Below are 15,263 nucleotides of genomic sequence, written 5' to 3' on the forward strand. Positions count from 1 at the left end.
AATTAGTTAAGATGATAGAAAATCTGAGTGAAGTGTGCTTGCAGTGTCGACAGGAAGGCAGGTAGAAAGAAAGCCAACAGAATTCACTGAAAAGGCCTAGAAACAGTGACTAACTCAGTCGCCCACGTAACAATCTTAAATCTTAAATCCCATTTCCCACTAAAAGGAACACGGTCCCCCTGGAGAAATGGCTGATTTAAGGTCCGGGGCAGGATATCCACAATATGAATGTGCAACATCTTATACCAGAAAGCAAAGAAATTCTCAAAGACTACAAGACTACCAGGGTCATCTCAAAAGGCCTCAGAAATCAATCTGATTAGGCTCCCACTTGCTAAAGACAGGAGGTTTGACCACCAATAAGGATGATAGCTGAAATGGATGGAAACACATCAAATATGTTTAAATCCATGAGGAAATAATGATACTAAAAGAAACAGACAAAATCTCATTGGTGACTTTGGAGGATGCCAGGGAACCAACTCATTATTTTGCAAATTGGTAAATAAAGGGAAAGAATCAAGCATTTATCCTGCCTTTCCTAAGAGTTACCAAACAGTTGATGAGGGAGTTTCTTCTAGAGAAATATCCCAGATGGAACGACAGAATTAGAATATTATCAATTTGCAACCCCTAATGAATTAACGGATCTTGACAATAATCAGCAATGGCTGCTAACGTCACCAAAAAAGAGACAGCCAGGCATTCATACCAACTGGTATTTCCCCTAAAAGTCGAACTTGAATCTGAGCAACCCTCTAGAGCTAACTACCAATTTTCAGGAATACAGAGTTCACGGCACCACGGAGACACAGGCACTCACAAAATCCATCCAACGGGGAAAACCGCAGTATCTCAGTATGAGAAACAACTCGGCTTCTTCAGTAAATAAATTTCAGGGGTGGAAAGATGAAAAACGAACCAGCAGATTAAAACAGACTTAAGAGACATCAGCCAGCCGCAGCGCTTGGACCTTCTGTGGATCCTAGTTTGAACAAACAAATTAAAAAAAAAAAACCAAAAAACTATGAGATAGTGAAATCTGAATTCTGACTGGATAGTTGATGTTAAGGAATTACAGTTAATTATTTTTTCATTGTGATAATGGTAACGTGGTTTTTTTCCAAGTCTTTGTCTTCTAGAGATAAATGAAATATTTACAGATGAAATGGTCTGATACTTGGCATTTATTTCAGAAAAACTGAGGACAGTGGGAGTGAGGACAGCAGAGAATTGGGGACAGCAGGGAAGCAAGATTGGCCATGCACTGATAATTGTTAAAAGCTGGTAACACATACCTGCAGGTATCTTTTCTTTGCTTTTGTATATCTTTGAAAATTTCCAAAATAAATTAAAAACAAAAGGCAGGTAAAAAGAAACCCAGCAGTGGATTTGCTAATACTCGGGGGCCTTCTTAGCTTTGTGTTCAGTGGTACCCCCACGTTCCAGCAGCAAGCTCTCAGACAGCCTGCAGACTGGCCACTCTTCTGAGAAGGGCACGTGCAGGAGGGAAATCGATCATTCATTTTTTCACAAGTATCTGAGCATCTACTAGATGCCAGCCCTGTGCCCAGTGGCATGGGAGATATGAAGTCATGAGAAAGACAGTGTCCAGAGAAAAATCAGAATCCAGAGAAAATTCCAGTTTAATCCTACCTGATCTGATAAACAGGAGTCTTGGTAAGCAGGAATTCTTGGAAACAAATTCAGCAAGGTTGCAAGACACAAAGCTGCAGGATAAACACTGGCAAAAGTCAGTCGGGTGTTTATATACCAGTGATGAACAATCTGAAAAGGAAATAAAGAAAAGAATTTCATTTAGGACAGCCTTTAAAAGAATAAATTACCTAGGAATAATTTTAACCAAGGAGGTTAAAAACCTGTACACTGAAAGCTTTAAAACAATGCTGAATGAGATAAAAGGAGACTAAATAAATAGAAAGACATCTTGTGTTGGTGGATTAGAAACAGTATTGTTAAGATGTCAGTAGTGCTTAAGGCAGTCTACAAATTCAAAATTCCTATCAGAATTCCAGCAGCATTTTTCCTTTGCAGAAATGGAAAAGGTGATCCTCAAATTCATACGGAATTGCAAGGGGCCCCAGGTAGCCAAAACAATACTGAAAAAAAACAAAGGTGGAGGACTCAACCTTCCTAATTTCAAAACTTACTACAAAGTTACATAAATTAAAAGTGTTGTATTGGCATAAGAACAGACCTATAGACCAATAAAATAGAACTGAGAGACTCCAAAGATAAATCCACACATCTGCGGCCAGCTGATTTTTGATAAAGGTGCCAAGTACATTCAATGGGGGATACAACAGTCTCTTCAACAGCTGGTGCCAGGACAACTGGAAATCCACACGCAAAAGAATGAATGGGCACCCCCACCTATTGCCACACACAAAAATTAATTCAACATGGACCAATGACCTAAATATAAGACCTAATACTAGAGAACCCTTGCAAGAAAACACAGGGAACTATCTTTAGGACCTTTTAGTAGGCAATGGATATTTAGATTTTACATCAAAAGTACAAGCAACAAAAGAAAAAAATAGATAAAATGGACTTAATCAAAATTTAAAACTTTTGTGTATCAAAAGACATTATCAAGAAATTAAAAAGACAACCTATAGAATGGGAGAAAATATTTGGAAACCATGTATCTGATAAAGGTTTAATATCCAGAATATATAAACAACTCCTACAATTCAGCCACAAAAAGACAAATGACCCAATTAAAAAAAACGAGCCAAGGATCTCAATAGATATTTCTCCAAAGATACTCAAAAGGCCAATAAATATATGAAAAGTTGCTCAACACCATTAGCCATTACAGAAATGCAAATTAAATCTACAGTAAGATACCACTTCACACTGACTAGGATGGCTATTAGAAAAATTGAAAACAATGATGGTGAGGATATAAATAGGAACCATTGTACTTTGTTGGTGGGAATGTAACATGGTGCAGCCACTATGGAAAATAGTTTGGCAGTTCCTTAGAAAGCTAAATGCAGAATTACCACATGACCCAGCAATTCCATGTCTAGCTATGTACCCCAAGGAATGGAAAGTGGGGAGTCATACAGATATTGCAGCATTATTCACAGCAGACAAAAAGTGGAAGCAACCCAAGTGTCCATCGATGGACAAATGGATAAACAAAGTGTGGTCTGTTCATACAATGGAGTATTATTCAGCCACACAAAGAAGTGAAGGGCTAGTACATGCTGCAGCATGGATAAACCTTGAAGACATCGTGTTGAGTGAAATATGCCAGACACAAAAGGACAAATATTGTATGATTTTTCTCTCATAGGAAATACTTAGAATAAGCAAATTCATAGAGACAGAGAGCAAAACAGTGGTTACCAGAGGTGGGGGTATAGGGTGGGGAATTATTGCTATATGATTTGGAATGGTTTGGTTTGGTTTGGAGTGACAAAAACTGGCAGTAGATAGTGGTGAAAGTTATAATATTGTCGTGTACTTAATGTCAAAGAATTGACAACTTAAAATGGTTAAAATGATTTTTATGTATATTTTACCACATTGAAAAATAAGTAAATTATTAAAAAAAAAAAGAAAAATAACTCTGCCATATTGTTTGGGAATTCAAAGAGCTATTAAAATACTTGGAAAGCCCTTAGCACAGTGTCAGGTGTTAGCAAGTGCTCAGAAAACACAAGGAGCTCCTGTTATAATAATCAGTATTATCCTGTGTTAAATTATGAAGGCTTGTTTGGGAGTTGTACCAGTTTGTATATATTATGTCCCCCAGAAAAAGCCATGTTCTTTGATGCAGTCTCATGGGGGCAGACGTATTAGTGTGGATTAGGTTGGAACCTTTGGCTTAGGTTGTTTCCATGGAGAAGTGACCCACCCAACTGCAGCTGGTAACTCTGATTAGATAATTTCCATGGAGGCGTGGCCCCGCCCATTCAGTGTGGGCCTTGATTAGTTCACTGGAGCCCTATAAATCTCAGACAGAAGGAGCTCATAGCCAGCTGCAGCCACAAGAGACACTGAAGGACACACAGGAGCTGGGAGAGGAGCTGAAATGCAACCTAGGAGCAAGCAGATGCCAGCCACGTGCCTTCCCAGCTAACAGAGGTTTTCTGGATGCCAATAGCCTTTCTCCAGTGAGGGTACCTGATTGTTGATGCCTTACTGTGGATACTTCATGGCCTTAAGACTGTAACTGTGTAACCAAATAACCCCCTTTATAAAAGCCAATCCATTTCTGGTATTTTGCATTCTGGCACCCTTAACAAACTGGAACAAGAGTAATTGTTTTTCTTTTATTTCATTTAGGGCAAGCAAGCTCAGCAACTGCTGAACAAACTGGAAAGCTGACTGAATATATGTCTAATCTGGCATGGGATTTTGCAGTCAAAGAAGGGTTCCAGGTTTTCAAAAAGATGTCATCCACAAAACCATTAGCGAGGTCCTATCACACACGGGCCAGTCCACAGTCCCTGCTGAATGCCACAGGCTCGAGGAGTTACGTCTCTTTTCCAGAATCTCCCCCGGCTCATACCTCAAAGGGAGTTCTGGTTATCTCTCCCGAGGGCCTTTCCCAGCCAGTCAGAGAGCTGCACCGCCGGCTGAGGCGGTTCATGGAGCAGCACGTGTACCCCGCTGAGGAGGAGCTGCGGAGGCACCAGGCCTCAGCAGACAGATGGGCCCCTTCCCCTCTGATGGAAGACCTCAAGGTAAAGCGTCTTAGTGTTGGTAAGACCGTGTCAACAGAGAAGTTCAGCTCGTTTGAGCAAAGAGACAGGAGAGCTAAGGCAGATTATCTTTGCTTTCTGTCATCGCCAGAACGAGCAGGGTCTAGATAACTCAGTTTTCATTTCACCACTCTTGGTCTGTGACTGCATCACAGCCAGCTAGCTCGCGTGGAAATGAATGCACAGGCGGAGGAAAGCCGTGTCTGGGGCTTAGATACCTGGGACAGGTGATCCTATTTTATGCATATTTGAATTATGTAAATTTGAAACTTGGATGCAAATGTATCAATTAATAAATTTAGCCTGTCTTTCGACAATCCATAATGTCAAGGATTGACGGCCAAATCAGTTTGACATTGTTGAGCAGTAAGCCATTTTAGCTGGTAAACTGAAGTACCTGCTGTTCTTTGTCAGAATTAGTCTTGCGTTGTGTTGGTTTTTGTTATTTAAGGTCTTTAGGAGCACAAATTTTACCCACAATGCAATTACTGTCTACTTTTTAAAAAAATAGCATCATTTTTTTCTAGTTACAAACCTACTGCAAAATTAAACACAGCTCAACCATGACAAAGGGTATAAAACACAGAAAGAGTTCTCTAAAATTCACTAGCCTCTCAGATCATCACAGTCGACAATGTGGTGTATTATTCTCCCAGCTTCTTCTTTCTATTATATACTTACATATATTACTAGTTATATATAATTAGTTATATATAATTGGTCTATATAGTCTAATTTCCCAGTTGCTTTTTTGTTATTTAATAATATATCCCCTTTCCATGTCAGCGCAGAGAGACTGGCCTTTGAGGTACATCATAATCTGTTTAACCCATCCCTCACTGAAGTACACGGTGGGTTTGTGTCAGTTGGCAGTCTAGGTGCCAGCCACAGAAGCCAGCTCTGGGCCACTTAAGCAGCCAAGGACATTAAGTAGCTGATTGACATTAAGAGGGAAGCTGAAGAACCCGCTTCAGAAGACGTGAGAAGAGAAGGCAGCCTCAGGGAGCACAGCCAGGGGCAGCCCGGCTGGGAGGCCTCCTCTGGACACTTCCTGGGACTCAGGGTTTGAGGAGGGAATTTCCAGCTGGCCGGGCTACGGTCCCATGGCCAGGACGAAGGAGAGACTGTCTGGCTCTCTTCAGCTTCTGCAGCGGGAGGGCAGGCCCTGACCCCCTGAAATGTATACAAGCGAGGGTGTCCTCCAAAGCGGCAGAGGTTGGGTCCTGGGCCAGCAAGGGGCCTTGGACGTTCTATGTATTTCTCTGCACATTTACTGATTCTACAGGATTAATTTTTTAAATTAACAATACTGGTCCAAGGATAAGACTTTTTAGAGTTTTAATAAATAATGCCAAATTATCATCCAAAAGGTTTTTACCAGCATACCCTCCTGTCATTCATGCCTGAAGTGCCCTTCCCCCCCAGTCCTGGCCAGCACACTTAATCCCTGGCGGATACAAGCCTGGCCTGTCAGCCACACAGAAGCATCGAAAAAGCAAATGCTCATGCAGTGGATACCTCCAGCCTCTAACATGAATGCCTAGTAAAAATCTTTATGGTGAACATTCTACTTCTAGTTATACCTGAATGGGGGTTGTGCAAACTAAGATTCTGGGGTAGAGTGGTGAATCATAGCTCATGACTTTTATCCAAAGTGTGATTACCATCCACGAATGTAGGATGAGACCACTTACCATGCACGTCACAAACACTGGGAAGTATTAATATATTCAATTTAAAGGCAAGGAAACAGCTGTGTCCAAGGTTCACAGCTAGTAAGTCACAGTGCCTGATTCCCGTCCACGTCTTCTGGGCTTAGTTCTGTGTTTATTCCCGCTTCAGGGAATCCTCCAAGGAAATGATTTTCTTTCATTTCCTTGCTCTGCCTCTTCTCAGAACTCCCTGGCTTCCTACATCTCCCTATTTTTCTTTATTTATTCAGATCAAACTGCCCTTATCTTTTGTCACTGCACCCTGAACTAGTTAGTTCAATGCAAATAGTGGTACAAGTACTTACACTGATTCTGTATCTGATGTTGAGATGAAGCCCAATGTAAACACAAAAATCAGGCCAGTGGTGCCCGCCCAGTGAGAAGTGATGTTACATTCATAATCACTTAAACGTGTGATCTCATTTCCTCTTCCCAACCACCCAGTGTGGTGGGTGCTGTGGACACCGGTCAGGTTTGGGCTGCCTAGTGCCCATTCCCCCTTCTCTAGGGAGCAGCACCCAAGCATGCACTTGGGGGCATTCCCTCTCCCCACTGGATAGTTTTGTCAAGGTGCCCCTCCCCCCCGAGACCCCCAGCCAAGAATGGGAGCCAAGCCAAGCCAGCCAGACTTTCCCTCCTGGAACTGGAATAGCCTGCTCAAGGGTGAAAGCGGTGCTCACACATTCTGTGCGGCAGGGCCCCCGCGGGACTGCCAAGTACCCTCTTCTGTCGCAGTCCTCTAGGCTACTGTGCCCTGTGAGCTTCTGCAGCTCTTTCTCTACTCCCTTTGTCCCTTTTGAGAGCCCCTGATAACCCTCCCATCCAATTCCTTTCTTCCTTTAGTCAGCCCCAGTCAGTTTCTATTGCTGCAGCCCAGTGGTGCTGACTGCTAGGGTGTGTCGTCTCATTCCCACTTCACAGATGAGGAAACTGAAACTTGAAGTCGGGGATCCCACCCCCAAGGTGTTCCCCAGCACCTGGAAGGGCTGGGTCTGAGCTGGGCAATGGGACTGAAAGCCTGAGCTGCCAGATTAGGCTTCCTGTTACCCAGCCAGGAGCCACGTGTGGAAATCCTCACGAAGGACTGTGTTCAGGGGACCTCCTTGTTCACAAAGTAAAAGCAGCTAAGGCTGCAGCGGAACTGAAGGGACCGAGTTCCTTCCAGGCATGCTAAAGAGCCCTTCAGTCTACAGTGTTCAAGGAGTGCACTCTAGCAATATTCATAATTAGAGCAGGCATAACGTGAATAACAATGAAATAAGGAGTAAGCAGGGGTGTCTGGGATAAGGGGAGGGGTGCTTGCTGATGTCACTGATGGGACTCGGTCCTTCGCTGGGGCCCCCGTGCTGTCGTCCCTGCTGGTCTGCAGGCTTTACCCCAGCCTGGTGGCACAGACACGTGTCGTTGCTTTTGGCACACTGCACCTTTGTCTGTCAGCCTTCTTCCCTCCGCTCCCTTCCACTGTTTTCTATGGATCAAAATAAAATTAAGTCCTTCACTGGGGTTCCCTGATTTATTTTTCCCATGATAGGAAAAAGCCAAGGCTGAAGGACTTTGGAACCTTTTCCTACCCTTGGAGACTGATCCCGAGAAAAAATACGGAGCCGGCCTGACCAACGTGGAGTATGCACACTTGTGCCAGCTCATGGGCACGTCTCTGTATGCGCCCGAGGTACCTTCCTTCAGGTTCCCGAGGGTGCGAGAAGCTCCCAGTCCTCGCGAACACTCCAGCACACTTGGCACTCTTGCAGTTGGGGAGCCCCTCTAGCTCACATTGGGGGCAGGAACACTGACGCTAACTGAAACTTCGGATGATGAGGAGAGGTCAAGTACAGGCGGGGGCTGAGCTCCCCATGGGAGGTGTCAGAGGCTGGGGGCTCCCACTCGCCTCCCGTCCCCTGGCTCCAGTCTCCTTTGGCCTCAGGGTTTACAGTGTTGAGTGTCCATTTGTCCATGTATTTCTCTGGAGAGGAAACACTTTCATTAATTGTCCAAGGGCTCTTGTTCACCGCTGCCAGGGTACTGGAAGTTTTAATTACATCATACTGCTTTTCTCCTTTTCAGATATTCAACTGCTCTGCTCCAGACACAGGCAACATGGAGCTCCTGGTGCGGTATGGCACCGAGGCACAGAAGGCACGCTGGCTGACGCCCCTGCTGGAGGGAAAGACCCGCTCCTGCTTTGCTATGACCGAGCCCCAGGTACCCCTGTGCCGCCAGCCCAGGAGGCGCCTCCTGATCACGCCAGACCATCACTGGGCCCCCTCGGGTCTCTGCACACGGGGAGTGCAGACCCCTGGCTAATTCTAACTGGAACATGCTCTCACTCAGGTTGCCTCCTCGGATGCCACCAACATTGAGTCTTCCATCAGAGAGGAGAATGGCCTCTATGTCATAAATGGTCACAAGTGGTGGATCTCAGGTACTCAGCCTGAAATTCACTTTGCAGGCACACTTCCATGGGTCTGTCACTGATAAGCAGGCCTCTCGATCCCGTCTCTGAAGGCCCAGCTGTTTGAGAAGTAATGAATGGGCAGCGTCTTTCTCATAAATGCAAAGGAGCTGCTGGCTTTGGGCTCCCAGCAGCGGCAGCACGCCCTGGAGTGCACTGTCCTCAAGGGCTGTCTCGGGGGTGGAGGCGTCACCAGGTGACCACAGGTGGGGCGGACTCCCCCTGCATATGTGACTCTAGGAATCGCTCATTCATTCCCTCCTCTCTTCATTCTGCCTCGAACCTCTCCCTTTGGAGGTTTACCTTCTCCGTGGCCCCCTTGCTCCCGGATCAGGTGTGCCGTATCTTAAGGGCAAAGGGTAGCCCAGCATGTTTCCAGCGCTAACTCTGCAGGGTCCCCCACAAGTACTGTGGGCACCGTACCTTGCTGAACCCTCAGGAGGTGGGTATTACTGTCCCCGTTTTACAGAGGGGGGAACTAGGAATCAGAGAGCTTAAGTCTCTTGCCTTAAGGTACTACCTGCCAGCTGGTAAGTAAGGAACCCAGAATTAAAGGTTTGCCTGATTCCTGAGCCTTTGCTGTTAACGGTGCCTGTGAAAACAGAGCAGAAGAGGCTGGCGAGAATCAGGTAGCAGTTTCCAGCCTCTTGTGTCTAAATTATAGTTTCAACCCTGTATGATGCTTTTTAAATTTTTTTCCCTTACAACTATAGATTCCAGTGCTCTTATTTCTGGTCAAGAGCCTGCGAATGCTCATCTGAGTCTTAAGTCCTACAGAGCTGTCTCTGCTTGCTGCTTTGGCTCTCCCTGTGCCAAGACTGCATCTCAAGAGCCAGTTGCTGGCCCTGGTGTCAGGTGAGGGGTTCTGTCTCTCTCTGTTCTTTGCAGGCATCTTGGACCCTCGCTGCCAGCTCTGTGTGTTTATGGGAAAAACAGACCCGCATGCTCCACGCCACCAGCAGCAGTCTGTGCTCTTGGTTCCCATGGATACCCCAGGGATAAAAATCATCCGGCCTCTGACGGTGTACGGCCTGGAGGACGCTCCAGGTGAGACCTCACGGCCCAGCACCTCCTGGATGGCCTTGAGCAGCCTCACTCTGGTTCAGGACTCGCCATTTTGAGGGGTGTGATGACATTTGGAGGCCCACATGCTCAGCCGTATAGGCAGATTTCAGAGAAGCATTTAAGCATTTTTTTTTCTCAACTTAGAAGACAAACAGAACTCTGAGAGATGAAGAGGCTACCCAGGGCAGAGGATGGATACAGGAAGTGAGCTCCAAACATTTTCTGGCCTGCTCTTCTCTCCCAGTGTGGAAAGCTGAGCTCCAGGCCACAGACCTGATTTTATTGTCTTATTAGATATTCTCTTTCTCTGCTAAAAATATTCATATTTCAACTTTCAGCCTTTCCACAGGATCACTATGTTATTGGGGTCACAGACTGCTAGGGAGTTTCAGCTTAAAGAATCCTTGTGTTTTATAAAAGGAATGGCAGAGTATTCCTTTGATGTAACAAATGAGTGACTTTTCTCATCATAATAGGCTCCTTCCTGCTCCCCTCCTCCTTTCAACCGCATCCCAGTTAGACGACTAACTCAGGAGCAGGACTGTTGCCAGCCAGGTGGCCTGACCCGAGGTGAGGGATAAACACACCCAAGGAGAACGGGTAAGGCGGACTGCTCAACGTGATGCGTTTGGGTCTTCCAGGTGGCCATGGTGAAGTCCTGTTTGAGCATGTGCGTGTGCCCAAGGAGAACATGGTCCTGGGCCCCGGCCGAGGGTTTGAGATCGCCCAGGGCAGACTGGGTCCCGGCAGGATCCACCACTGCATGAGGCTGATCGGGTGCTCGGAGAGGGCCCTGGCGCTCATGAAGGCCCGCGTGAGTGCTTCCCCTTGCTCTTGGCACTGACCGAGAACCACCTTCCGTTTGGCTGCTGGACTTCCAATCCCAGCCGTTTTCTGAAAGCAGTTAGGAGGTGAAGCAAGATGATGTTCTTGCCAAGAAGAAGTTGTGTCCCAGTCTTTGCACCTCCCACTTTGCTGAAGTTTGAAATTCAGAGGAACAGGCTGAGCTCTGGGCAGCAGAGGGCAGTGTTCTGAGGTCCAAAGGGTCCCAGGCTGCCAGAGCCATTCTGGCTCCAAGCTCTTCTTAGAGTCAGATGCGGGAGAACCGCATTAATCACTTTCATCCCTGGGCTTCCAGCAGCCAGCCCTGTAGCACCCTCCTCCCCTGGCATGCCTGCTTTGTCCAGAGAACTTCATTCCACTGTGACTTCCTCAAAGGCTGGAAGCCCCAGTAGAAGAAAGCTATTGATCAAACCTATCTTTTGCCTGGAACAGGAATTTAAGTGAGTGGTATTGATTCCACAATGATGAAGCAAACCTCTGAGACCAAACAAATGTTTCACAAGAAACTCTATGCAAAGAAAAGAAGCAGTCAGATATTTTATCACTGAGCAAACATTGTGTTTTACACACATTTGAATTGAGACTGATCAGTTCTTCCCCTTTGAAAATAACATGGTCCTCTCTGCTAGCTCAGGGCATGGAGGGGACTCTAGCACTGTTCCACATTAAAAATCAGTTAATGTTCCTGAGCGGCAGTTTGACTCCATCGTGTGTAGTATTAACATAGCAATTCCACTTTTAGGACTTGACTGCAAGGAAACAAGTTTATATAAAGATTTGATACTAGCAACTTCCCCAGCAGTGATTGAAACAACAAAATGCTGGAAGTCCCTGTATGGCCAACAGCTGGTGACTGGCCAAGCCAGGGCAGAGGCCTGTGGGAGATTCCAGAATGAGGATATCTGGTTCTCAGCAGACAGGTTCATAATCTACTCTTGGCGAGAACAGCAGTCCACAAAGCCATATGTAGAGTATTACCCCAGCTTTGTAAAAAAGCGTGTATGTACGTATGTATATACATTCAAAAAGCCTAGAAAGCTACCCACCCACTATTAAACGAGCTGGTAGGTTAGCAGGAGCTTTTATTTTTTCCTTTATTTTTTGTCTTTAAATTTGTACTTTTTCTGCCATGAGATAGATGTACTGTGTAGTAATTGTTTTTAATAAAAAAAAAGAAAAAGGAATTCTATGTCACCTTTTCTGATGCTTGGTGACTTGGACAGGCTTTAAAGTCACCCCTGCCGGTAAAAGTTGGCCGCAAGGGGGCTCCGGCACTGGCCTCTCCCCCCGCTGGCGCCCTGGGGTGCGAGGCTGGGCCTGGGCCGGCAGAGGGCGCCCGCAGCCTCCGCTCCGTGTCGCGGCGCCTCAGGCAGCCACCGCTGCCGGCCTAGACCCGGCTACACTGCCAGAGCAGAGGGATTCCTGGAAGTCACTGCGTGGTCCCCGTGTTGACTGTCGATGTATCTTATCTGCTCCCTGGAGACTGCCTGTGGCTAGAGAGCGGGCAGGCTGGCAGATGAGCTGCACACTCCTGCTTGCCCTCCCTCTCACCCTGCCCTGCAGCGAGGCCTGCCTGCTCCTGTGTGTGCGTCCTCCCACCTGCTCTCCAGAGCATGAATCCCCGCGTCCCTTGGCGTCACCCTCAGGCCACCTGGGCACCGACAACCAAGGGCCAGCATGTCCTTAGCTCTGTTGTCTCCTGCGTTGACAGGTGAAGTCCCGAGTGGCTTTCGGGAAGCCCCTGGTGGAGCAGGGCACGATCCTGGCAGACATCGCCCAGTCACGTGCAGAGATTGAGCAGGCCCGGCTGCTGGTGCTGAAAGCCGCCCACCACATGGACGTGGCAGGAAATAAGGTCAGAGGCCAGGGGCTCGTCTGAGGGTCTCACAGATGACAAGGTCCTAAGGTTGTGGTGAGAGAATCATTCTCAGAGTCTCTAGACACTGAACCTGACCTGGCAAACTTCTCGGTCCCAAGCAGTGGGCTTTGTGGGGCCAGGCAGCCCGCTGGCTTCAAGCCATGCCCGGTCTGGGCTCTCGGGACATGCTGGTGCAGGTGTCAGGCAAACGACAAGTAGGTGAGGGAGAAGGAACCCTGACTGGCCTTAATCCAGATATAGAATTTGTTCAAATTGAAGCTTATTTCAAGTGAGACATGATTCATTAAACAGCTCTTTCGGCGTGCCTCTCGGGCAGGCACTGTGCTCACGCCCCTTCCTTATCCAGCACTCTGGGGGACGGCCTCTACCTCCTTCCAGAGAGGCTTCAGTAAAGCGGGGACAACACAGATTCACAAATCCTCAGTTCCCTGACAATCTAGTGCAGAAACTGTGGAGGCCCCCGGGATGCATGACTCACACCCCAACCCAGGCAGATCCTTGTAGCTTGGTTTGTTCCCAGAGTCCCAGCTGGCCCTGGCTCACTGTCAGGTGCAGGTGGAGCTGCCTGTGCCCCTAACTCCCCATTCTGCATTCTCTGGGTACCAGGAATGTTCCCCATCATCGGGGAAGACGGCAGAGTTCCTGGGTTGTCCAGGCAGTGGTGCCACACCTTACAGCATCTTCAGTCACCCTTACAGTTACCACCTCTGCCCCTCCATGCCCCCAGTGCTGGGGACACGGTGTGCACCAGGTAGGGGCTGCCTCTGGAGCTTCCGGCCTAGTGAGCCCAATTATCTGTTCCCTGGATGCCCCGTCTTTACTTCTCCCTGGAAACTGATGCTCTTCCAAGGTCCTGCCCTCAGTTTCCTGCATGACCTCATATTCTCTTCCTTGCAGGCTGCAGCTCTAGACATTGCCATGATTAAAATGGTAGCCCCATCCATGGCCCACCGAGTGATTGATCGTGCCATTCAGGTGAGCAGACTGCAAACACCAGGTGTGTGTGAACCATTTACAATGAATGCACACCTGGCCACCTTCAGCTCCCCCAGTTGCCTGTAGCAGGGACGGTGGCCCTTGTCTGCACACTCACTGTGCCTGCTTCTTTCCTTTTCTCTCCTCTGAACAACCCTACTAGATGGGCCCTGTTGCCACCCCTATTTTGAATCTGAAAGACGCACAGAAAGATGAAGTGACTTGTCCAAGTTTACTCAGCTTGCAAGCAGCTGAACTTAGATTTATGTGAACCTAGGTCTTCATGAAGCCAGAGCCTGGGTTCTTAGCCATGCAGGGATGCCTCCTTCCCAAATCTTAACGCCTCGCCCCCGCAGACAGATTCCCCAGTGGCAGTCACCCTGCAGGGTGTGCTTGGCAAGGGTGACATCCAGAGAGCGGCAAGTGTGGCCGCCCCTGAGGTCCTCCAGGACATTGGTTATCACACAGGGAAGAGAGCTGGTAGTCCAGGCTCACCCAGGCTTCCTCCCCTGCCCGCCCTGTGCCCACCAGGCCTTCGGAGCAGCAGGGCTGAGCAGCGACTACCCCCTGGCCCAGTTCTTCGCCGGGGCCCGGGCGCTGCGCTTTGCCGATGGCCCGGATGAGGTGCACCGGGCAGCAGTGGCCAAGATGGAGTTGAAGCTCCGCCCTTAGGCCTCCGGGAGCCAGAATGTCCCTGCTGGGCTGGCGCCACCCAGAACTTTAAATCATGTGATTAAACGGTCTGTTTTTTTGTGATTCTTGCACCCTGCCCAGAAGCTCTGTCCTGGGGCAGTCACTGTGAACTCAGCCTTTTTGGGTCCCCACAGAAGACATTTCTGTAAGAAGCGCTGCCTGTGCTATTTCAGGCGAGGAGGATGGCGGTTAGCTGAGTGCTGTGTGGGTTTCGGTACAGAGCCGGGGAAGCTGGTCTTCAGTCTCTGGGTGCCGGGCCCCCTGCCCTCTCTGGCTGTGGTGTGTGGGGGCTGTGGGAATCTAGGCCCACACAAGGAGCCCCTCAAGACCCAGGGCTGCAGCACCCCTGACCACTGGCACCTGATTTGCTTTATCTGAATGTCTGCACTGCAGAAACCTAATTAAAATGTTATTTTGGAAAGGGGCTTTGGGGACACAAAATAATAAGGCAAAGCATCCAGGACTTTGTGAACCTTCGACATACAAAAGGAATCGAGAATAAAGGTTTCCCATGCAGCCCCTCGTTCTCTGTGCGTCAGTGGCCTCCTTGCACTGCATGCTCCTCTTCCCGTGGGATCCTGCCCAGGGCCCCTGTCCCACAGGCCTGGGGGGTGCAGCAGCTGGGACTCCCAGCAGGTACCAGTTGGCCGCTGTTTCGTCGAGTTCTGTGCTCACTAGAAACGTCACCCAGGGGTCTGCTGCTTTCAGATGTGTGAGGCCTGCGACCCCCAGCCTCCTCCATCGGCGGGTTGGCGGGGCGGGGAGATGGTAGGCGATGGGCCAGTAAAGTTCAGAGAGCAGCTCTCTCCTTTCTGAGGAAAGCGGGAGTGCTCACTTGCTGAGGTCTGAGTTCCTCTAGCCACCTGCTCCTGAGAGAGGGGTGCTGCTCCCCCCCAAGCCCA

General features: G+C 48.2%; 1 protein-coding gene across 3 annotated transcripts in view; it reads left to right on the forward strand.

The window, feature by feature from the left end:
- Nucleotides 1-14,886, forward strand: part of ACAD10 (acyl-CoA dehydrogenase family member 10) — a 59,713-nt gene extending 44,827 nt beyond the window's left edge. For all 3 annotated transcript variants that reach the window (XM_037816753.1, XM_037816755.1, XM_037816754.1), the window contains 9 exons: nt 4,324-4,724; nt 7,986-8,126; nt 8,519-8,656; nt 8,786-8,876; nt 9,795-9,953; nt 10,613-10,785; nt 12,526-12,669; nt 13,591-13,668; nt 14,200-14,886. In XM_037816753.1, coding sequence (XP_037672681.1) covers nt 4,324-4,724; nt 7,986-8,126; nt 8,519-8,656; nt 8,786-8,876; nt 9,795-9,953; nt 10,613-10,785; nt 12,526-12,669; nt 13,591-13,668; nt 14,200-14,340 — 1,466 coding nt within the window. In that variant the 3' untranslated portion in view covers nt 14,341-14,886. The remainder of the gene's footprint in view (nt 1-4,323; nt 4,725-7,985; nt 8,127-8,518; nt 8,657-8,785; nt 8,877-9,794; nt 9,954-10,612; nt 10,786-12,525; nt 12,670-13,590; nt 13,669-14,199) is intronic.
- Nucleotides 14,887-15,263: the final 377 nt, after the last annotated feature.

The sequence above is a fragment of the Choloepus didactylus genome, chromosome 23 (assembly GCF_015220235.1).
Source record: "Choloepus didactylus isolate mChoDid1 chromosome 23, mChoDid1.pri, whole genome shotgun sequence".
Lineage (NCBI taxonomy): Eukaryota > Metazoa > Chordata > Mammalia > Pilosa > Megalonychidae > Choloepus > Choloepus didactylus.